Here is a 24,211-nt window from a genome sequence, read left to right as displayed (position 1 = left end):
TGTCTCTGTGGTAACACACACACAAATCTGTGTTCATCATACAATAAATAACTATGTCATAAATAAAACAATAGTGGCAATCAAAAAACCTGCACACTGTCTGACTTGCAAAACACCTTCATCTAGGCAAATGCCTGATGAAGGTCTAGCACCGAAACGTCGCTAATAAATTGTGTGTTTTGCAAGTCAGACAGTGTGTGGTACTTTTTATGGCCCCTTTGGATCCACTCCTTCACACCTACCTCACCAGACAGATGTGTTTTTCTCCTGCTTTATAAATAAAACAATAACAATAAGACAATAACAGGGACTGAGGAACTAAGGAAACGCTATCGTGAATATCATAGATTTCCACTGAGGAAACACTGAAGCCTAATAAAACAGTAAATAAAATAAAACAGCCTAAAATGTATAAATTAACAGACAAATAATGAAGTCACAACAAAACATCCAAGAACAAACTCAAACCTCAAAAACAACATGCTGAAATGTCTTCTCCTCTGTTAACTCAGGTCAGTGTTACAACAGAATATGCTCAGAGGTCAGAGGTCAGAGTATGGCCGTGCCTCTCTTGTTTCAGTGCAGCTCTCCCGTGTGGGATGAATGGAAAGACTGATGGGAGCAGACAGCTGGCTGGGTAATGGATGACAGGACGGTAGAGAGACATAGAGAAAGAGAGGAGCACTAGACACAGAGAGAGAGAGAGAGAGAGAGACGGAGAGAGAGTCAGTGAAGCGGTAATGCAAATCGATAGAGAAACTACTGACAAGACGGAGGAGAGAAGGAGAACGAATGGAATGATGCATGATAGATTGAGAATAGAGAGACATTAGCAGTGAATAGAGAGAGAGAGAGAATCTCCTGGTGATTAATAACGACTGTTTGCTTTTCAGTAATGGATGTATAAATAGCAACGTGATGCCGCCAGATTTACTGCTCTTCACTCAGCATGGATTTAGGAGTGTGTGTGTGTGTGTGTGTGTGTGTGTGTGTGTGTGTGTGTGTGTGTGTGTGTGTGTGTGTGTGTGTGTGTGTAGCTCATTAAGGTGGAGTGCTCCTCTTATTGATCACCAGGCTTTAAACTCGTCTCATTCACATGGCTGATTGTTTTTTCTGTCTCGCTGCCCGGCAGGAACATCAGCATTAATTCAGACATAACAGCTCTCACATACTCAGGATTTTACTTTCACTCATGTTCGGCCATATAAACACTCAGCACCGAGCAGCACGTCCTCGTAATGATAAAAATCTGTCTCTATAACAGTGGGAGTTAAATGCATGCATGTTGACACTCTACATGATGCTCTGCTTGACCAAATAATACAGAAATATACTTTATTTTCTTCCACTGATATTTGATGACACACAACTTGTGAAATCTGGAATCACTCCACCTCCAATCTGAGCTGCTTAAAAACGCTGCCTGGCTGAGATTAAAGGGAGGAGGTCCTCAAATTTAACTCAGGAGGGTGTGGGTGGCATTTGGGATGGACAAGAACCGCAGATACATACCTGCCTGAGAGACTGCCATGTCTGAGGCCCTTCCTGTGTTTCCATGCCTTCACTGGCTATGACACAGTATCTGCATATGCAACCAGGGTGCAGGAAGAGCATGGGATACCTGGGATGCCAATGACATTGCAAAAGTGGCCTTCATGGCTCTGTCAAGGGCCAAATATGCCTCCAGCAGACTGAGGTTGAATGGACCCAAGCGACTGGAGACCAGTGTGGTCAACTCATCCACAGGCAAACAAGGCTCTAGGATACTGTCATTTCCTACTCACATCACTGAACTCACCTTTAACTACTCACCTGAACAGGTTATGGTGTTGTATATGGTGTCATTGTAATTCTTAACCATGACAACATTGGGGGAGACGTCATTGTTTATGTGCTATCATGTTTAGTTCAGGAGGTATGATGCATAATATACATAATTTGGTTATGGCTCCATTTATGAAAATGTTCAGGGCTTCAAACTGTACAAGTTCACCAAGTTTCATTAAAAAAACATACATATCACCTCAATGTTGGCACATTTGGAGTTAACTTTGACTATAATCTTACTTGTGGTCGTCATGTTAAAAAACTCTGTAGCTCAGGTGTCCCCTGCAAATGTAAGATGCTTTGATAGTAGTGTCTGCTAAATGTGATGAATGTAACCTAATTTAAAACTTAATTTGCACCTAAATTAACCACAAAAAAGGCAAATGAATAACTTTTCATTCCCTACTAATCAGAACAACAGTGCAATAAAAATGCTGCACGTAAACACATTCATCAGAATGAACTGAACAGGAGGATAATTTGTTCTACACAGGAACCTTTTTTCATGCAAACCTTCTTTTTTTATTGCCTTCTTTTGTCAAAACTTTTCTGTGCATGACACTTGACTTTAGTCAAAGATTTTATCCAGAAAACTAACCCAGTTATGACTAAAGAAACCAAACTTTAAGTATCCAAATCCAAAACCAGTATAATCAAAAATCTGGTTTTAGTCCCAGTCCAGTCTAAATGAGGTTCAACAATGATATGAAATAACAAATGCTACAATAAAAATGTCTCCCAACATTCCCAAACCCTCCGAAACAGCTGAAGACAGACCTTCCCAAACATAAGAGATCTTTTTCATCCCTTGGAGACACTAGTGGAGGTTTGTTTTGTGTTCTTGTGTGTCCAGGCTGGCCCAAGGTGCTGTGGTTCGTAGCCGAGTCCAAACACCTCTCCAAACCACCCCGAGACTGGTTCCCACATATCAAGGACGCCAACCAAGACACTGCCTACATCGAGGTAACACACACTGATGCAAACACTGAAGCGTGTCCGCTCAGGGGCACCGAAACATTTCCACTCGTGTAGTTTTGGTCATTACTGTCTTGTGAATGGAAATCAATGGTGTTACATGTCTTTTGGATTAGAATCACTGTTTCTCTGCCGGCTGCCAGTCAATGCTATCATCCCGTCTGATTGATTTGAATTTACCTAACGACCCTTCCAGCAGCCGGGGCTCTAATTGCACCAGCAGCAAGGTGAAATGTCTCCTTGATTGCGCCACGGATTGAAAAAGGCAGAGAGGAAAATGATGAAAGGAGGGGGATGATTGAAAAACGATCGACCTTTAGTTTTTAACAGAAGCCGTGCCCCAGACAGTCAAGACAAGATGAAATTACTCAGGAGATTATTTCTGTGGCTCAAAGAAATGTGTCTTTTCTCAGTAAGACTAATATTTATTTGAAAGATAATGTCTCAACATGATTCATAACTTTAATAGCAGCCCAGGATGTGTTTCATTTTCATGCCAGCAGTTGTTTTGTCAGATAAGTGCCAGACTTTTCAGAGAGACGAGATCTTATTTTGGAAAGAATGTCATTGATTACTGTTGACTTCACAGCACTCAGACATCATACCAGTTTTGGAAACTGAGTAAAAATTAACCTTAAATCCATCAGTCAGTATTTCCACAGCTGATTCAGGCCTCAAAAATATATTAATGTTGTTATCACAGTGTCTCAAGATGACACCGTAATACCTGTATTCTTTTATAACCTACACTGACAAACAAATCAGGTCGTCTCAAAGGGAGTCACAGGCAAAAGACATAATATCTCTTCTGATGTTCTTTAGTGGACTGTTGCTAATTGGCTTAATGAAAGGTAAAATGATGAAGAAGCTGTGTGAGTAATTTCCTGCAGATGTGCCACAGATTTTAGACAAAGAAAACACAGAAAAACAGCATAATCAAAGTCGTCTGGTTTGGCATCACATAGTGAAATTTAAAAAACTGATATTGTACGTTTTGCTGTTTCTACGTAGCTAACATTAGCAGTAACAGCCATTTATTTACCAGTCTAGAGGAAACACAACGAGTTCAGCGTCAAACTTTCCTCTGCTCACCGAGAGCTGTCTCCAAAGGTGGAAAGCTACACCAGCGTCGACTGTTGTTTCTTTGCTTCTACTAAAGTTAGCATGCTAACCAGCTAGCTCCGGTCCATCCGGCCCATCTCATCACTTTCCGATACCGAGTCACTGTAGCCTCCAGGCTGCCACAAAAAAGTAAGGTTGGCAAGCAACCAACAACCATCCTGGCAAGAAGCCACATTCAGCGGCAGAGAAAATGTACAAATGTCCCCTTTAGGGGATCAAGTCCACCAAAATTCAATCAGTATTTTATATCTGTTTCCATGGTGTTTTTGACAGTAGACTGTTCTACCATGGTATATACTATGGGCTACAGTTTGGTTTCATTGTATGTAGCACCACTGATAAAATACCATAGAATACGTTGAAACTCTGCATAGAACACACAGTGTTCCAGAATAATCTGTAAAAACTACAAAAAGGAAATCCATGAGTCTCAGGCTCACAGTAAGAGAACCCGTCTCTGTCTGCGTCTCTGTCTGTCCAGTATAAAACCTGTAAGGACGGCAGCGTCCTCGGCGTGACAGTGATGAGGATAGCCATGCTCACACACTGCCAGGCGCTCACACAGTCCTGCTCATACACAGAAGGTAACGCGCGCACACACACACACACACACACACACACATTTACACCTCATTTTATTCGGTTTGAAGTCTCTCTCACCTTAGATAGTACGGAGTACTGCATATAACAGCACTGAGACACTCAAACTGTAGAACTGTATTTAAGATAATGTGTTGTCTCTTACTGAATAACGTTCATGTCTCTCTGTCTCTGGTCCTCCAGCTGAGACCATAGTGAATGTATTAGACTTCAAGAAGGATGTAGGACTGTGGCACGCCGTCCTGACCGTAAGGAAAAACCCACCTTAATCTAAACAGTCACTCAGTCATTTCTATCGATGAATAATAAAGATATTAAACTATTATAGCTCTCTGTCTGTGTTACACATGTTCCATTTTTGACGTAAGGCTTTACAAAAACAAGTTCCCTCTCTCTCTGTGTTTGTCAGAGTGTGATGAACATGATGCATGTCATCAGTATTCCCTACGCCCTCATGAAGGTCAACCCTCTGTCCTGGATCCAGAAAGTCTGCCAATACAAAGGTAGTAAAACCACCTCGCTCTGGTGCGAAGTACTCGCTACTACTTCAGAGGTTCCTGTGAAACATGGAATAAGTTAACATCAATAAATCATTTACATATTAACTTTGAGACGGGAGTTTCTGTCCTATAATGTGACATCCGGAAGAATTTCAGCCTCTGTGTTTAAGTAATAAACACTATAACCAACACAAGGGAGCAATATCTATGAAAACCTTCTAATATCATACACACATGAAGTCAGTTTGTGTCATACGTTACACAGAATTGTTATTGACAAAGACACTGTTGCGTAATACACGTTAAGGTCTTATTACATTACTACACTGGTTATTTTTACAATATTGATTTTGTGATTTACGGTAACTTAATGTGTGATGTATTGTTTTGTTTGTTTGTTTTGTGTGTGTGTGTGTGTGTGTGTGTGTGTGTGTGTGTGTGTGTGTGTGTGTGTGTGTGTGTGTGTGTGTGTGTGTGCGTGCGCGCGCGCGCAGCCAAAGTGGCGTGTGTGAAGTCGCGGGACATGCACTGGGCTCTGGTCGCCCATCGGGACCAGCGAGACATCAACCTGAGCTCCCTGCGCATGCTGGTTGTGGCTGACGGTTCAAATCCCTGTAAGAACACACTCTAGTTTGCAGTTAAAGTAAAGTACTAAAGTAATGAAATCATTAAAAACTAAAGGGTCCAACCTTTAGTTTTTAATGCATATTGTGCTTTTCATCATCATGGAAATACCATAAACATCTTCACTGTTAATGCACCGACCTCGATTACAGTGTCTTTGCCCTGACATTAACAGCCTGTTGTATTTGCATCTTTGCTGAACACAGCGCCCTCCTTCACTGCTGCTTACTGAATTTTGTTGTGTATTCAGGAGAAGATCCTAATTACACATTCTCACCTGTTAAGCAACAAAAATCCACAGAACATGTTGTTGTTGTTACAGTAAATCTGTAAACAGCCTGAGAGGTGAAACCCAGGGGGAAAAAGTCCATTAGTCTTTGCAAAGCTTAGTTCAGTGAATGCACAACAATAACTGAGGCGATCCTAATGAGTACATCACCATTTTCATCAAGTCCTGTCTGGGTTCTGGCAGCAGAGCAACTGAAACAGTAAAAACACTGCAGGATTTTGAAAAGTGATCCCCAGTGGAAACTTCCCCCTTACGATTGAAACAACAAGAGCAGCTGTAATGAGCTGCTCCCAGCCTCCTGTTTGCTGAACTGCACATGATGAAGGCACTGAGCTTTTCTGTCTCTCACTCAGGGTCGATTTCATCCTGTGACGCCTTCCTCAACGTCTTCCAGACTAAAGGTTTGAAGCCGGAGGTCATCTGTCCCTGCGCCAGCTCCCCCGAGGCTCTCACTGTAGCTATAAGGAGGTACACTCACTGACACACACACACACACACACACACACACACACACACGTGCCAGGGGTAGATTTTCCACATGTGTCTTTTTTAAAAACATTTTGGTCTGGATTAGAAAAGAGAGACATCCTGACGTATAGTCTCAAATTATTTCTGTTTTGTCTGCTAAGTGTCAGGATTTTCAAAGGTTTAATGTCTGTACAAAATCAAGTTGTCATCATTATAAAGAGTCACATCCTCCAATTTTAAACACTTTTTCACCTACAGTGATTTTTACTGTGATTTTACATAATACAGATTTATTTCCTCAGTAAAGTTTTGTAGTACCCTCCTTCCACGACATCCCGGTCTTGTTTTAACTCTTTTTATGTCCTGACTTCACAGGTTTGTGGCTTTTGAAACTCTTAACTCACAACCTTTAATCCTCTTTCATCATCTACACTGTAGTTCAACATGTAAACTCCATGAACCAGGGCAGCTGTCATTCATATGTTGGCCTCATGATCGTATTTAACACTGTAAAAACCCTGTGCGTGTGTGTGTGTCTCTTTAAGGTTTATGCGTGTGTGTGTTTGTGCCACACACATGCTAATAAACAGTACTTCATCTAAGTGGTTGTAATTAACTGACTTTATTTTCAGAGGAGCAGCTTCAAAAGTCACAGAACAGGACCCACCCACTCACACACAACTGAACGTACACTTGTGAGGAGCCTGATTGATGTGCAGCAGTTTAATTCTAACTTCAACCTAATTAACCTTCACACAGCCTGGTGAAAACTGGCAAAAAAATACCCTAACTTTCCGAAACTTTTCAAAAAGACCCTGACTTTCCAAAAATATTGTGACTTTCTGAAGTTGCTCTCTCGTTTGAAAAATGTTCTCACTTTCTGAAAGTATCTTTACTTTCCAATTTGTCCTTGCTTTCTAAAGATGACCTCTCTCCCACTTTTTAGAAATGTCCTTGTCTTTCAAAAACACCCACACATTCCAGATGTGTCCTCACTTTACAATAAATGTCTCAAGACTATGAAAATGTTCTGTCTATCCTTATTCCTGAAAATGTCTAGAAAATGTCCACACTTTACAATTTTCACTTTCACTTTCTCAAACTGCTGACTCTTAGAAAATGTCTCTCCAAAAAATATTGTAATTTTATAAAATGTCTTCTCTGTCCAAGACGTCCCTGCTTTCCAATAAAATTCCAAAACTGTCATTACTCCCTAAAATGTCCAGAAGTGTTATATTATTAATATCCACATATTATTAATTTCCTCGTCTAAAGTTGTCCCTGTTTTCTAAAATATTGTAATTTTACAAATTAATTTTAATTTTACAAAAAACATCTGCTCTGTCCAAATTGTCCCCACTTTCCAAAAATATTGTAATTCTACAAAACTATCCCCTTCTTCCCAGTTGTCCTTGCTTTCCAAAAATGCCCTTACTTGTTGTTGTATTGTATTTTATTGTCACTTCACACAAAACATCCTCGTTCTCATGGTGTAAAACAGATAAAAATGTGAGAGCACACGCTCAGAATTAGCAGCCCTCCTTTACCCTCCATGTCGTCTGATTGGCTGTCTCCTCCCCTCTCCTGCAGGCCTGTGGAGGAGGGCAGCACCCCTCCTGGTCGCGGCGTGTTGTCTATGCAGGGTCTGAGTCACGGCGTGATCCGGGTCGACTCAGAGGAGAAGCTGTCGGTCCTCACGCTGCAGGATGTCGGCTCCGTGATGCCTGGAGGTGAGACAGACCCCATCCTGCTCCCAGAGACTCTCAGACAGAAATCACTACTCGAGTGTAGTTTATAGAGCGTTTAATCTGTCAGGAAACTCTCTGCAAATGCAGAGACATAATGTATTATTATTATTTATCAGACAGCTGGAGTTACTCTGTAGATTAATACTTTATATTATTTTTATAAATGTGAATGTAAAAATTCTATTGAAAAAACAATGTTGAAGAAAACATCTTTGTTTCAGCTTCATTCCACAATGACTTTAAAACATTAAAGAATTTACTCAACTTGCTCCAACTTTGTTGTCTTTCCTTCTTTCTTCCTTTCTGTTATACCCTCCCTGTTAACTGTTTCTTTCTACTTTTTTTGCTCTTTTGATCACTCCTTCCCTCTTCCCTCTTCTCTCTTTCCTTCTGCTCTTTGTTTTATGTGTGAGTGTTTTTTCTTTTTCTTTGTTATTGAATTTTGAACCGTAAAGGAACAGCTAGATATTTAAGACACTTTTTAGCAATAGTCAGATGAGAAGATTGAGTCTGACAGACCTCTGACCCCCTGCAGGAAAGGAAATAAACATTTTAACCAATCTGTGTCTGTCTGTCACTGATTTTATCACCTCCTCATCTTTCCTGTCATCTCCGTGTGTCTGTAGCTGTGATGTGCGTGGTGAAGCCAGAGGGCGTTCCTCTGCTCTGTAAAACCGATGAGATCGGAGAGTTGTGTGTTTGCTCCGTCGCCACGGGAACCTCCTATTATGGCCTGGCTGGCATGACCAAGAACACCTTTGAGGTGAGTGTGTTATTAATGTACTTTTCTCACCTTCCTGTCGCTGAATTCTCACTGAACCTGGACTGTCCTTCCTCGCAGGTCTTCCCCATGTCCAACAGCGGGGCTCCCGTCAGCGAGTTTTCCTTCACCAGGACCGGCCTGCTGGGTTTCATCGGACCTGCAGGTCTGATCTTTGTGGCAGGGAAGATGGACGGCCTGATGGTGGTCGGGGGGCGTAGACACAATGCCGACGACATCGTTGCCACGGCGCTCGCTGTGGAGCCCATGAAGTTCGTCTACAGGGGCAGGTTCGTGTTTGCTGCTGCTTCCTCCACAGCCAGTGACGACGCTGACGTCTCTGTAGATACAGTTTGAGTTTCTGAAGATGTTCACATTCACAAGTACTCATATGCAAATCTTAAGTCATTTAACATTATTCATAAATTCATTAATTAATTCATTTACGTGTTTTAGCTTGAACTTCTGTTTAACATCGTTGTATATTGTTGTGTAGATTGTAGAAAAATTCATCATAGATTATGCATCTAAAATATTAATCTGTAAAGCAAATATAATGTTATTAATATAAAATATTATTCTGTAAATACACTCAGTTTCCAGTTTATTAGGAACACCAAATTAAAACTAACACAGCCCAGAGAGAGAGGTGTAGATTCAACCGTAGGATCATATGGAGGATGGAGTGTGAGGTTTCGTTAAACTGTGCTGTGGCTGAAGTATTCCTAGTGCAACGTGTTTGTGTGTGTGTGTGTGTGTGTGTGTGTCTTGCAGGATAGCAGTGTTCTCCATCACGGTGCTTCATGATGAGAGGATCGTGGTCGTGGCCGAGCAGCGGCCAGACTCCACCGAGGAGGACAGCTTCCAGTGGATGAGCCGAGTCCTGCAGGTGAACTGCTAAAAACAAAAACTTGACATCACATCAGTGAGTCTCACTGCTGCACTGGGTTACACGTTCATCACCATGAACACACACTCTGTAGTTTATTTTGACTCAGTCCCACACACACACTGTCCTGCTGCCTCAAACTTTCACCAAACTACCAAATGTGGATTAATCCACCGCTGAAAATAGTCCCTGACAAATTTTCCTTCTGTTTGTTTGATAAAAGATAAACTGACCAGTTGTTTTTTTAAATTACTGAGCCTTTTTCAAAAACAATACTTTACATTTTCAGTATGAACCAGTGTGCTGGTAAAGTATCGACAGATCAAACACTTGGATGTTTTTGGTGTTTTGAGATTAGCTGACAATAAGAAAACTACTGAACAACACCAGGCGTCTCCATTAGCACAAACCACCTCCAGAAAACTGTCACACTCACACACACACACCAGACAGACGCATAAAGAGACAAAACAGCTCACACACATTCTTTCACACCACATTTCTGTCTCTTTCGCTCTGTCAGACTTGCATTCACACAAACACACACACTCACACACACACACACACACACATGCATACAGTATATAACCCTGTGCTGTACATTCATGCTGTGCAGATAAAATCTCAGTCCAAACTCCAGCTCTCTCTAAGCCGGTGTGGAGACTGTGGTGAAACTATAAAAGTCGTCTGCATTTTTACGGCTGCAATAAAACCAAATGTCTTTATTCCTTTACCATCACAGATATTCTGTCGGTCTGTGTTTTTCATTTTGCTTGTCTGGTTATAGACACAGTCAGCGTTTAAATACTATGAAATTGACATCTCGACTCCTGGAAAACAGCGAATAATCAGAAAAGTAAAGACATCTCAAATGTCTGAAGTAATTCCAGCCACTCAAATCACCCTAAATGATAATACATGTAGTGTGAGCTCTCACTGTGTATGACTTTTAAAACAGGAGTTTCATCACTACATCGTTATGGAACTTAATTGTGTCACAAAAAATGATTTTTTTTTTCTGACACATTTAAACGTTCCAGGCGATAGACGGTATCCACCAGGTGGGGGTGTACTGCCTGGCGCTGGTGCCCTCCAACACTCTGCCCAAGACGCCCCTGGGTGGCATCCACCTGTCCGAGACCAAGCAGCTCTTCCTGGAGGGGGCGCTGCACCCCTGCAACGTGCTCATGTGTCCGCACACCTGCGTCACCAACCTGCCCAAACCCCGGCAGAAACAACCAGGTAAAGTGTGAATATGGTGTGGAGTGAGGGTGAACGGGACGGCATTTTGATGGAGTTTAAAGGTCCCATGTTTTACACTTGTTTTATTGGAAGTGTTGATATCCATAAGAAGATAGTGAGCCAATGATTGGCTGACTGTTTTCTGAGTGATCTAAGATTTCAGGTAAACACTCAGAGAAACCGAATCCTGCAAGGTTGGATGGTGGGTCCAGGTGGGCGGGGCTTGGGGCATAGCTGAGGGCAGTGACTGCTTTCTTGTGACATCACAAAGTTACACAAGTCCTGACGGCTGGTTTTAAGGCTCAGTTTCTGAATACAGGCTGTGTGCATTTCTCTGTGGACTGAGGCTTCGATACTTTCACAGTATTAATATAGAACCTAGATCTGCTTTATAATCACAAACACATGGACATCTACCTTTATATAATATGGGACCTTTAAATTTCTTTTTCTGGAGCCAAAGGGCCATGTTTTTCTTCTGGTTATGTAACATTTGGTTAAAGACAAGTAAAAAAAAAAGATGTTATACAGGAAGAAGCTGGTGAATCAGGGGGATTGAAGAGAATTTAACTGAATAAAACCTGATAGAAAGTTTGTTTTAATCAGTAACACACAGACGTGTCTTACTGCACCATGAACGTCTTGTTTTTGAAAACTAAAGCTGTTCATAGTGTGATCATACACAAATGAAATCTGTCGTTAAAGAAAGATGCTGTCTGCTCTCACATCGCTCGTTTCACCTGTCTTCATCTCACATCTTCTCCCTCCTCTTCCTCAGAGATCGGTCCTGCGTCCGTGATGGTCGGGAATCTGGTGTCGGGGAAGAGGATCGCTCAGGCCAGCGGCAGGGATCTGGGTCAGATCGAAGACAATGACCAGGCAAGGAAGGTGTGTGTGAGAGGGGGGTCTGCTGGTTTTCTTCATCATCATCTTCACCATCATCATCATCATCATCATCATCATCATCATCATCATCATCATCATCATCATCATACACATTACACACACACATATACACATAATGAGGCATTTGGCTCCATTTCTTCATGTGCCACTGTTATTGGTCTATTTGGATCATTTCATATTGATGAGTTTACCTGCAATTGATTATTTGTTAATTACAGCATTCATCACACCACAGTGTCATCACTGAGCTGTGCTGTGTGTTGCTTTAAATCAGTGGTCAGCGACTGGCGGCCTGTGGGTCACGACTGGCCCACCAGTAATAAAACCTGGCCTGTGGGATTATTTTGATAATTTCTTAAAAATCTTACAATATCAGACTGACAGTCTCATATTTAGCTGTAGGTTAATGTCCAAACAGAGAATCTCCCCCCACCTGAAGATGCTTATTATGCATTGATCCATGTTGAGAGTGAATGTCAGACACAGTCACATCAGGCTGCAGGCTGCACCATCAGTGCACAGCACCCGGTGTTAAAATAGATCTCCGTCATCAGCGTCAGCAGCAGTTACCCACAGAATCACTTCCAAAATAATAGAGCGAGAAAGTTCTTTCTCTTTCTGCAGCAATGCTTTATTTTAAGCTATTGTGAGCTTTTATTCTCAAAAGTTCTGACAGGAAGTTCCAAAGGTTCTGTTGCTTGCTTGAAACAGTGGACATACGGGTATGATATATCCCAGTATGATTCAATATGTCAGTGAAGCAAAAAAACAGAGTCTGAAGCCAGAAGGTGATGGCAGTAACAGGTAGAGAAAAAGTGGAGTGTGTTTAGATGCTTTGACATCACTGTTCATGTCTTAGTTGTCCCAAAAAAAGTGAGTAAGTCAGGAGCAAAGACAGAGACCTAGAGAAGAAGATGGAAAATAAGACAGAGAGGTTACAAGAGCAGGAAAAACAGACTTGAAGAGAAAATGAGAAATAAAGAGAAAACACAGAAAAGAGAGAAAACAACAGAGAATAATTTAAGTAGAGAGACGACCAAGAGCGAGACCGGGAGTGATGGGGAGCACCAGGCGGAGTGTGTTACTGACAGAACTGATTTTCCTCTCGTCTCTTGTGCTGAAAATGTCATCGGTTACAGCACGCTCTGCAGACTCTAATGCCAAGAGACAGGCCCTGAAAAATAATAACAACCACCACCTCTGCCACCAACACCATCATCCTCAACCATCCACATCATCCCCATCATCTTCAGCCACACTCATAACATGCTGCCAGCTGGTTTGGATGTGAAGGAACAGACGCTGTTTTCAAAGTCTTGACAACTAAACTCCACAAGCTCGCTCAGGTTTTTGGGCAATGCTGGACTAGGTCTTGGCACAGTGACCCCCCCGGTGTACGACTGTCATCATGAGGACAGATACAGTTGTAGCTACAGTCCTGGTGGCTTGTTACATCTGAAGCACAAAGCTGAAGACTGGCCCCTGATTGGCTGCTAATCACATTTTGACAATCTCTGCTCTGCCATTTTTAAAATTCAACTGAACAGAGACTAATAGTCCTGAGGCTTCGTGTCATAATTACAAGTCCAAACTGAATGATCATATCAGTCACAATTATTCATTCATTGGCTTCATTCTTCACTCCTCTCTGTTGAAATAAAGGTTGAATAGACTTTGGGGAGTTTAGCTCAGCAGATGATGCAGATGCTCAGATTTCCTGCAGAAGCAGTTTGTGAATTTGCTTTAATTTCACTGACACTTTGTCAGAGTTAAAAGGATAAGTGTCAGTCAAAATGAAATTTGTGATGTGGGGATTTTGTATGGAAATGCTGGAGCCGGCTGCTGGTGAGTCCACATCTGCTGAGTGTTAATCAGGTTCAGGGGAAGAGCGGGAGCTTCTCATCAACATATCCATTAAATCCATTAACTTAAGCTTCATCTGTCCGTTCGTTCATCCACCACATTTCTGAGGAACCACCACCTCCATCCCTCTGAAAACCAAGCCCTCTGTGTGAGTGAGCTCCTCCTGCTCTACAGGCTGTTGCTTCTGCAGTTGTTCCTTTGTTTATTGAAACCTTGTGTGTGTGTGTGTGTGTGTGTGTGTGTGTGTGTGTGTGTGTGTGTGTGTGTGTGTGTGTGTGTGTGTGTGTGTGTGTGTGTGTGTGTGTGTGTCAGTGTAATCTCTTAGAGTGAAATGTGATTTACTTTGAATGTCTTCTCAGATTCCTCTTCTAATATTTGTCCAGGGAAGGTTGACTTGACTCTGTTCCACTGGGGTCAGATCAGCCTCTGCACAGCAGTGAGGAAAATTACTGTTTTCCTCACTGCTGTGTCCATAAAGGGAAGAAATATTGTCAGGATAATCTATAAAATTATTAACATTCAAGAATTAATTTCTGGAATTACAGATCAGTTCAGAATCATATTCAATTCCTAATTCTTGCTTGAATTGTTTGTTTTTCACTGGTGACACAGCGAGGTGTTTTTAGAGCTTCCATGTCTCACTGTGTTCATCAGTCATAGAGAATTAAATCAGTTGGTGAAGAGGCTGAGACCAGTTTCAAACCTGCATTCACACACAGAGACAATAATGTAGATCAGAAAATAATGCAGCCACGAAAACAGCTTGAAGAATAAAAGAAAAGAACATTTACAAGTGTGTGTATGATATCACGGACTGGAAACATACATTAATGATATCTAAGAGAGTGAGTGCATGTGAAGGCTTAATGCAAGGTCACAACTTTAATACAGCACAGTCCAAGACATTTTTACAGGTCAAGCAGTGATGTTGACATTTTTTTATAGGGTAATGTCATTTTTAAAGGTCCACACAGTCTAAAGGTAGATGTCCATGTGTTTGTGATTATAAAGCAGGTCTAGGTTCTATATTAATACTGTGAAAGTATCAAAGCCTCAGTCCACAGAGAAATGCACACAGCCTGTATTCAGAAACTGAGCCTTAAAACCAGCCGTCAGGACTTGTGTAACTTTGTGACGTCACAACAAAGCAGTCACCACTCTCAGCAACACCCACCTAGATCCACCATCCAACCTTGCAGGATTCGGTTTCTCTGAGTGAAATCTGCTATATTTTCATTCAATCACACAGAAAACAGTCAGCCAATCAGAAGACAGGCTCAAATCCTCTCCTCTGATTGGCTGACTGACTTGTTGTTACTAGAGCTCCAGAGAGAAGCCTGAGAGAGGAGATGTAAAACTACACGGAGATGGTTTTTGGTTCTTAAAACAACAAATATATCTTCTGATGGAGATCAACACTTCAGATAAAACACAGGAGAAGTTAAAACATGGACCTTTAAAGTAAAAGTCTGAGTAGATTCTGTGGAATCAGAATATAAACATGTAAAAATGGTTTATAATGGAGTTGTTAGCAAATATAAGGACATTTTAAGTGTTTATTAATATACAGTATTTTTACTTCACCTATGAAAAAATCTGTTATTCATGTAGCAGCTTCCATGTCTGGGCATCAACAAGGGAGTTACATTTGACAGTTACATTAATCAACCCTCAGGTCTGCTCACAAATAACATCATAAACAATTAATTTATAAATGCTGAATAAGGGGATTTAAAGTGAAATGTTACCCAGTCAGCAGATTTAGTTTTCCTAACTGAAGTAAGGATTGTGACAGACTCCATTTCCACTCACCCACCTGAACTACTTCACTCTTGGAAAACATGACTGCTGTTCTGGAAATGTCTGATTTCCCCAAAATGATCCAGTGATATCAGTTTCTGAATAAACTGCAGAGGTGAAATCGACCATGCAGCAGAAAATTTCTTCTGAAAATATTTTCTTTCTGAGCACAGGGAGCTCGTAGAGGTGGAGATTCATGTGATTAAATAAACTCCCCATGGTTCACTGTCAGATTTATGGTTTCAGAGTCCACATGGTTCAATAGATGCTGCTATTAGCCATTTGATTTATGTGAGTGTAAGTGACGTGGAGTTGTGTGTCTGCCAGGCAGTCGATGTGTTCGGTTTCGCTGTAATGATCGTCACGTCTGATAATGACGACTGAGCCACAGACATCAGTGTGTTAGCATCAGAATCCAACACCAGAAAACTGATAAAATTCTACTATATGAGACCAGATTTCTATCTACAGCCTGGAATTCAACAGGAACACACACACACACACACACACACACCCACCGCTGCAAACAGAGGCTTTTTGTGTTGGTGTTTAGCATGCCGGTCCTCTCTCACAGAGATAACATGGGTTTTATCTACCGGCAGGTTCCAGTTTATTTTATCTCAGGCTTCAGTCGAGCTCTGGAGGTTTAACTAAGGGTCACGGCATCTCTCAGAAAACACAACACAACTTTACCAACTTATGTGTGATAGTTTTGATTGATGAAATCTGAAAAGTAAAGCTACCAGCGGTGCTGTATTTCCACCTCTATTCTCCATCCTCTGGAAGAGTCCTAGACCCATTTTGGCCTAAATTTGAAACTATTTGCGACATAATTTCCAAGATATTTAAGGACTTAGGTCTTCATTGACAAAACAGGGCTGTTATGTAACAAGACTTTATTAATTAAACCTAGAAAGTCCCTGTATCAGGTGGCATCAAACCTTTAAATCAGGCCTTTCAGTGATGACTGAACTGCTTGGGTCAAAGGAAGAGACGACTACAGACTGAAGATGTTAGTGATGAAAGCTGGTGAATGCAACATTTCACTTTACATTACTTCATGTGACATTTAAAAGAAAAATCTTTCTTTTTTATGATCAATTTTTGGAATTTAATTTATGTCCATTTGAGTTTTTTCAGCATTTCAGTTTCATTCTTGCCAAAATGACTATGTCTGTGATTGTCATGATTTATCAGGCAGATTGTTTGTCACATGTTCTGCTTTCAGGAGATCGTGAGTGATTCGTTGTACTGACGGAGCTCTGACATTGTTGGTTCATACATGTGCAGTCATGGAGCTGTAGCAGCTTTCACCAAACACTGGTTAGGCAGTTATGTTAATATATTAGGCAGGAAACTGGGGGGACTGGAAAGGAAGCAGACTTTCATTTGCTGTAATGAAAGTTTTATGAAAGCTCAGAGTCAAGCCGACAACCAGCTGAGTGATGTTTTCATCCAGAGCAAAAAACTCTCTTTTAAACCCTCCCCCTTCAGAGATTTGTGATGCATGAAGCTGGTGGTGAGTAGATGAGAGGGCGTTTCGTCAGCCAAACTCTGAGGGTCGACTACATGAGTTTAAAGGGTGAAACAGGAAACTCTGGTTGGTGACGGGCTGAGTGATGTTTTCAGCTGTAGGTTATATTCACCACTGAAAGAGCTCCTGTGCAACAGAATCACCTCAATTAACCGTCAAACAGAGACATTTGTCTTTGTGACAGCTGATATAAAACACACAGTGGACACACAACCTCACAGTCAATCAGATATAACATGGACAATTGTTTTCTTTCTTTTCTTTTTTTTATTTGATTTGATTTGGTCTTTATTTAATCAGGCAGTCTCATTGAGATTAAAATCTATTTTTCGAGAGATGCCTGAGGACAAGAATAAGACATAATCAACGACAACATAACCACAAAATACAAGAAACAAATACTTAACAATTACAATTACAATAATCATAAAATACAACAAATAATAAGGCTTTAAAATCTCCAAGGGAATGTAAAAAGATTTTAGTTTGTATGTTAAGGGTACCACGATATTGTACAACGACTCAAAGCTGCTCTACATATCAACATTTTATATTAACAACTGATCAAATTACTTGTTAACATTTAATCTTTGATGTATATGTAAATATATATATTTATTTTTTTACTTTGTTTCCAACAGCAGCAACAGGCAGCTGCTTTCTATCAAATATTCTGTTTATATTATCTACCTAGCAACAAATGACAGACATATTAAGTTAGCAACTAGCTGGTGAAAAGGTGAAACATCAACTATCCAACAAGCCAGATATTTCTCTCAGGAGCTGAGGAGGAGGAGACCAAAGCAGAGCTAAAAGAGAAGGAATATCACTCAAACATGACTATAAATAAAGTGATATTATACTGACCTGCCAGATGAATAAATAAGAAACTGTTTGCTAGCATGTGAGCAGCAATACTGGTGATGACACTTTAATCTTGTGTTTATTTGTTCTCCCAAGTAACCAAAATCAATTTTGGATTCATGACCAAGAAAAAGGAATAATAGCATATTACTTGTTGTTTTTCTTTAGAACTGCGAACCAATAATTATTTTTGTTATCGATTAAGCTTCAGATTTTTCTCTAGATTAATAGATCAGTTGTTTTGTCTGTAAAATGTCCAGAATTAATGAAAAATTCCAAAAGTGACATCTTGAAAACCTAAAGATATTCAGTTTATAATGATACACAACAAAGAACAGAATTAAATCCACACATTTCAGAAGCTGGATCCTGCAAATATTTGGCTGAACCAATTAATCGAAGCAAGTAATCATTTACAAACTTCGTGTTTTTAACCACATGAGAAAAGTAATTAACTTATATTAACTTTATATTACCCCATAAAATATATGTGGCAGAACCTACTTGTTCATAAATGCAGTCCATTGATTATTATTAGAAGTTGTTTCAATACACACAAAGTTCTTTTCTATTAAGGCTGATTTTTAAAATTTTTCATTCACATTTATCACTTTGTTTAAGGTTTCAGTAAATCTTGTGCTGTAATTCTCCTGATTCTGATATTTTTTGACCTGAAGGCAGAAAGACACAGGAAGTCTTGTGGTTGAAATCTGAACAGCGACGTTTTGATTTAATTCTTTTTGCACAAGTCCAAACGGTTGCTGTAGTCAAACTCCAATCTCTTGGCGGTCTGTGAGATTTGCAGTACAAATCAGGCGCACCCCGAGTCCTCCCAGACGTGACGACACTGAGCAGAAGTCCATTTGCTTTGCGGTCGGTGGGTTAAGACCCTGAAAGCTGAATCCTCATCTGTCATAGATGGCAACGGGCTGGCAGCAAGAACACACGCACACACGCACAAATAAAACTGACTTTCTCTGGCAGAACAAAACGTAAGAGGCATGAATTACACTCCCTGCAATTCACTGCTCAGCAGCAAATCTTGAAAAATTCATGAGGCCAGAAACAAACTCTCTCACTCTTGATTTGTTCTCCCCTCCCATCTCAAATTTCCATTTCCCTCTTCTTGGCTCTGCTGTTGTTGTAAAGTATGAAACCTTGTTACCCTCCCTGTCTCTCCTGCTTCCATTCATATCAACTTCTCTCTCTCTCTCTCTCTCTCTCTTCCCCACCAAGTTCATCCCTTAACACTCGAACACACTGAGTTACCACAATTTCATTTTATGGACATGCTTCATCAATGTTCACTCTTAATGGTAACCTGTTAGCCTGTTAGCATGCTAACAAGCTCACAGTGAGTTGGATTCATTCTGTGTGGTGGTGATACGTAGTTTGTTGGCATGAAAATATCACAGATTTCCTCTGACTGCAAGTTTACACATTCCTGCTGTGACCATCGTGTTTCCTAACTATCTTTAAACTTTCTTAAAATGTTAAAGTCGGAAGGTGGAACACACCAACTTAAGTGAAACTACAGCAAATTTGTTTCCCAGTTCCAGGTCAGTCTGCATTAGTCTTTAAAGCTGCAGCTCTCATTCTGCTGCAGCTCTCACTCCGCTAAGTCCTGAAACTACCCTGAATTATCTTAATATGTATAAAAAGCCATTACGATTCCCTAAACTAGAGAAAATGGGTCTTTTTGAGGGGTTTTAACCCACATACAGAGCATGCTGGGAAGTATGCTAGCATGCTAACCATGTTTCCTTACAGACTTAATTGGAGGAGTTTATTGAGGGCTCTTTAATTCCACCTGCCATGTCAAGAATGATTATAAGATGAAAGGTTTGTCTTAAGATGATAGTTTTAGATATATTTACTATATATATTAGTTATATTTTTATTCATCTTAAGTTTAAATATATTTATTTCTTCTCGGTGTTGGCTTCTCTGCTGCCTTATTCACATGCTCAAGATGGATGTGTGTGTGTGTGTGTGTGTGTGTGTTTATTTGTGAGTGTGTGTGTTTGTGTGTCGTCACCCAGTCTGACTGTTGCTGTACTGTTGCTTGTGTCTTCCAGTTCCTCTTCCTGTCTGAGGTGCTACAGTGGAGAGCCCAGACCACCCCAGACCACGTCCTGTACACACTCCTCAACTCCAGAGTAAGACCCAGGACAGACACACACTGCGCATGATGATGTTGTTTCATATTTCGTGCCAGACTCGGGCCTTAAAGGAGAGGTCTGCAGTTGGGTTCACAAACAGGACTGAAGTGAATATTATTATTTCTTTTTAATTTGCCTGAAATTAAAGTATATGTGTTGGTTTGTATTTAAACCCATAGCGGCTGAATTATAGTGAAAATTCATAATCGATGAAGAGCTACAGCAGGAGAGATGATGAATTAGGTCGTCACTTCTTTCCAGGGATCCAGTTTAGAACTTTTTACAACATGATATGAGTCATAAATGCCAGGATCCTTTTCCTGCATTTATATTATTCTTTTTTTTTTTTTTTTTTTTTTTTTTTTACCAGTGTGTAAAATGATTTAACACTTGTGACAGAAAATGACAGAATGATTCATAGCTTATTTATGAAGTTGTTTGTTTGTCTGGAGAAATGTGGTTTAGTAACACACGTATGAAGAAGAATAGAAATCACTGATAGCTTGTGTGTGTGGCTGGCTCTGTGTGACGGGTATGTTAGTTTGCATAATGTCAATATGATCCACTGGTTTGTTTACAGCTGCTCAGCACCGAGATGCTGCAACCGAAAATGTGACATGACATCTGCTGATTGAACGTGTCAGTCATTTGTATATATGTGTGTGTTTGTGTGTGTGTTTGTGTGTGACCTTGTGCAGGGTACGATAGCCAGCTCTCTGACTTGTGTCCAGCTGCACAAGAGAGCAGAAAAAATTGCGGCCATGCTGGCTGAACGGGGCCACCTGCAGGACGGAGACCACGTCGCACTGGTCTACCCTCCAGGTAAGCCCTCACTGCAGATCAGGCAGCAGCCAATGTCCTCATGTTAAATTCTGCACCTAACCTACAAAGTCTCAAATTGGAGAAAAAATTAAAAAAAAACTCCAATTGAAATTCATTCATTTTTCAAAATAAAAGCTGATTCTACTGCAAAAGGGTGAGCAGGAGGGAGATTTTCATCAAGCAGTAAAATGGCTTTGGATACTGCTCTGAACTCATGTTATAGTGATACATATGGTCTGATTTGGGTCCATTAGATCCATTTAATGGGAATCTGAGCACTGCAATGACTTTTTGGACATTTGTTCTTCCCAGTTTGGTGTGGAAGGACTGCACAGAGCCCACTGAATGCCAGTGTTGGACCTCATGATGCTCCTGTGACTGAATGGGTTGAGTCAATACCTGCAGCCTGGTTCCACTGTCTGGTTTAAAGGCCATTATACCAGCACATTAATGCTAAAACACATGTTGAACTATCAAAAGTAAGGCCGTCTATGTGTCCATATACTTTTGGCCATGTAGTATATTTAGTGTTGATTTTGGTGCTTGTTTATATTCACGCTGGTTGAGAGTGTCATCAGTAGACATGTCTTCTGGGTGTTGTCCACTACAGACCCACTGAATAAGCAACAGTGTTAAGATCATTTAAGACATTAGTGGCCACAGTTGAGTTCTGTTTTCCCTCATGTTTCATATTATGGAAGAGTTTTCTTTACATTCATGGTCAGTATGGTCAGGTTTAGATTTGTACTAAATCCACTAAAACATGGCAGAACTTTGCAACGATCCTTTAACTTGTGTGCTGACGTGTAAACAAGGACAAACTCTGGGTGTTTTTCAAATGAGGAAGGACATGACAAAGACGTTCAGAGAGTTCAGTCAGATCGAAGAGAGAGAGAGAGAGAGAGAGAGAGAGCCGCAGGGAATATGAAGGAGAATGGAAAGAATTATAATTTCTCTCAGAGACACAGAGCTGGGCGTCCATCACAGCGGGACGGATGCAGCCGTGCAGGACAAAGTCCCCGACACGAGGAGATTGTCTTAAAGCAGCATTCAATTAATCTCCTCCAGAGTCCACCGCTCAATATTTCACCTGCCCTCGCCTCTGTAAATGTGTCTGTGTTTGCCCTTTTTTTTCTCCCAATTCTCCCTCTCTTCTCCTTTTATCTCTCCCTTCCTTTTCTGTTGTCCTTGTTTTTGTTTTCCCCTTCACCATTCTTCCACTTCCTCCCATTTCTCCCCATCTCCCTGTCTTACACCGTCTCTCTTCTTTCTCTATCCTCTCCCTCGTCTCCATGCCTCATTTCCTGTCCTCTCCTCTTTCAATCTTCCCTTCTTGTACCTCCCTCTTTTCTCATCTCTCTCACTGTTCATCCCTTCCCTCATCTCCCCTTCCTCTTTCCTCCCAATCCAATCCTTTCCTTCCCTGTCTTCTTTCCTCCTTCGCTCTCAGGTATCGACCTCATCGTGGCGTTTTATGGCTGCCTTTATGCTGGCTGTGTGCCGATCACGGTGCGGCCGCCTCATCTGCAGAACATCGCCACCACTCTGCCCACCGTCAAGATGATCGTAGAGGTAAAACACTGTCTGTCTGAGGCTCTGAGCCTCTCTTCTGATTGGCTGACTGTTCTCTGAGTGATCTAATAAAATTATAGCAGATTTCAGGTAAACACTCAGAGAACCCAAATCCTGCAAGGTTGGATGGTGGGTCCAGGTGGGCGGGGCTTGGGGCGGGGCTAAGAGCGGTGACTGTTTTGTTGTGACATCACAAAGTTCCAGAAGTCCTGACGGCTGGTTTTAAGGCTCAGTTTCTGAATACAGGCTGTGTGCATTTCTCTGTGGACTGAGGCTTTGATACTTTCACAGTATTAATATAGAACCTAGACCTGCTTTATAATCAAAAAGACTTAGAAATCTACCTTTATACAATGTGGGACCTTTAAAACAAATGTTTGTGTTGTCCTATCGTGATTTAACTCATAATTAGTTGCCATCCTCACACTAGAAACTATGGTGGATGAATTATGACTACTTTCTGGAATAAAAGGACAAAATAATTAGACAAAGTTTTACTGATTATTCTCAGTAGATAAAACTTAAAGCTTCCATCTGTTTAACTGGGGTTAAAAACCTCAATGTCAGAATTTCAGAAATAAAAAAGTATTGCAAATATGAAATTGCTGCGGGAGAAAAAGAGTCATTTGGGTAAACAAAAAGGTGCTATACCAGGTTATATGAGGTTGCAGAATCAGCCTCCACTGCATCAACAGTTTCTAACAAGAAATGTGAGGGAAAAAAGTGAGAAATTAATCAAGAGGAAGAAATCATATGTGTGCAAAGGGGAAACAAGAACAGATGATTGAAGTCACATTGATTAATATTTTCTTTCAGTGACTATTTGGAAAGTTTGTGCAACCTTAGGATAGAAATAAGTGCTCGATCATTATTTGAATAGTTTTTTTTTTGTTTTTTTTTTTAAGTGAGTGGTGTACAGGCTCCACGCTGGCTCCCCACTTCAGTTCATCCTCATCACTCTACCTTTCCCAGCTGTATAAACCGGATAATATGGTGACATATTTGGGAAAATATCATTTAAACTTGATCAGTCTTTCAAAATGTGAGAGACTCCAGACAAACTCATGGGCAGGCTGAGACCCTCCTGTCGCACCTGCTTTGCCAAACGGTCGTTTTTACAAATCAGCCACAGAGCTGTGAAATCACTGCACACAGGAGGCCGGCGATGCTCAGCTTACAACACCTAAGGAAGACAGAGGGAAGGGGGCATGGGAGTCGACAGCTTGCAGAAAAAGCCAGCAGTGTGGAACAATGAGTAGAATGAATGATGCAATGAAAGAGTCGATGCAGCAGGTCAGAGCTGCTGTAAATCTGGACGAATGGTTTAAAGTTTTCCACGCTGTGGGATAACACATCATATATGCAGTTGTTGGTTAACGGTGATGCATCCGATCAGATTGGATCAGCTGTGTGCTCTGTGGTGCAGGTGAGCCGCTCCGTGTGTGTGATGACCACCCAGCTCATCTCTAAGCTGCTGAGGTCAAAGGAGGCGTCGGCCGCCGTGGACGTCCGGACCTGGCCCCCTGTCCTGGACACAGGTACACACACACACAAATACACACACAGGTAAAGATTTTAAAATGTTTCTACAAAGTTTTGTTAAAATGAAGACAGGTTGCGGCGTTGATACCCCAGTGTCAGAGG

The 24,211-nt window shown here is 41.1% G+C and overlaps 2 protein-coding genes across 9 annotated transcripts in view; one reads left to right on the top strand and one right to left on the bottom strand.

Moving 5' to 3' along the window:
• LOC139628679 (tripartite motif-containing protein 16-like) overlaps positions 1-24,211 on the bottom strand; it is a 276,374-nt gene that overhangs the window by 170,609 nt on the left and 81,554 nt on the right. The window lies entirely within an intron of this gene.
• The window catches only part of LOC139628672 (disco-interacting protein 2 homolog C), a 190,542-nt gene that overhangs the window by 148,922 nt on the left and 17,409 nt on the right, over positions 1-24,211 (top strand). For 5 of the 7 annotated variants that reach the window (XM_071490602.1, XM_071490598.1, XM_071490599.1 and 2 more), the window contains 16 exons: positions 2,681-2,790; positions 4,406-4,508; positions 4,708-4,772; positions 4,934-5,027; positions 5,519-5,638; positions 6,291-6,405; positions 7,996-8,135; positions 8,780-8,916; positions 8,995-9,203; positions 9,688-9,802; positions 10,843-11,044; positions 11,823-11,932; positions 20,090-20,170; positions 20,872-20,995; positions 22,446-22,567; positions 23,994-24,105. In XM_071490602.1, coding sequence (XP_071346703.1) covers positions 2,681-2,790; positions 4,406-4,508; positions 4,708-4,772; positions 4,934-5,027; positions 5,519-5,638; positions 6,291-6,405; positions 7,996-8,135; positions 8,780-8,916; positions 8,995-9,203; positions 9,688-9,802; positions 10,843-11,044; positions 11,823-11,932; positions 20,090-20,170; positions 20,872-20,995; positions 22,446-22,567; positions 23,994-24,105 — 1,959 coding nt within the window. The remainder of the gene's footprint in view (positions 1-2,680; positions 2,791-4,405; positions 4,509-4,707; positions 4,773-4,933; positions 5,028-5,518; positions 5,639-6,290; positions 6,406-7,995; positions 8,136-8,779; positions 8,917-8,994; positions 9,204-9,687; positions 9,803-10,842; positions 11,045-11,822; positions 11,933-20,089; positions 20,171-20,871; positions 20,996-22,445; positions 22,568-23,993; positions 24,106-24,211) is intronic. The other 2 variants (XM_071490600.1, XM_071490597.1) reach the window with 1 other exon arrangement.

This window comes from Trachinotus anak, unplaced genomic scaffold, assembly GCF_046630095.1.
Source record: "Trachinotus anak isolate AG129_WGS33_773 ecotype Australia unplaced genomic scaffold, CSIRO_AGI_Tana_v1 ptg000012l, whole genome shotgun sequence".
Classification (NCBI taxonomy): domain Eukaryota; kingdom Metazoa; phylum Chordata; class Actinopteri; order Carangiformes; family Carangidae; genus Trachinotus; species Trachinotus anak.
This window is presented reverse-complemented; position numbering and strand designations above follow the sequence as displayed.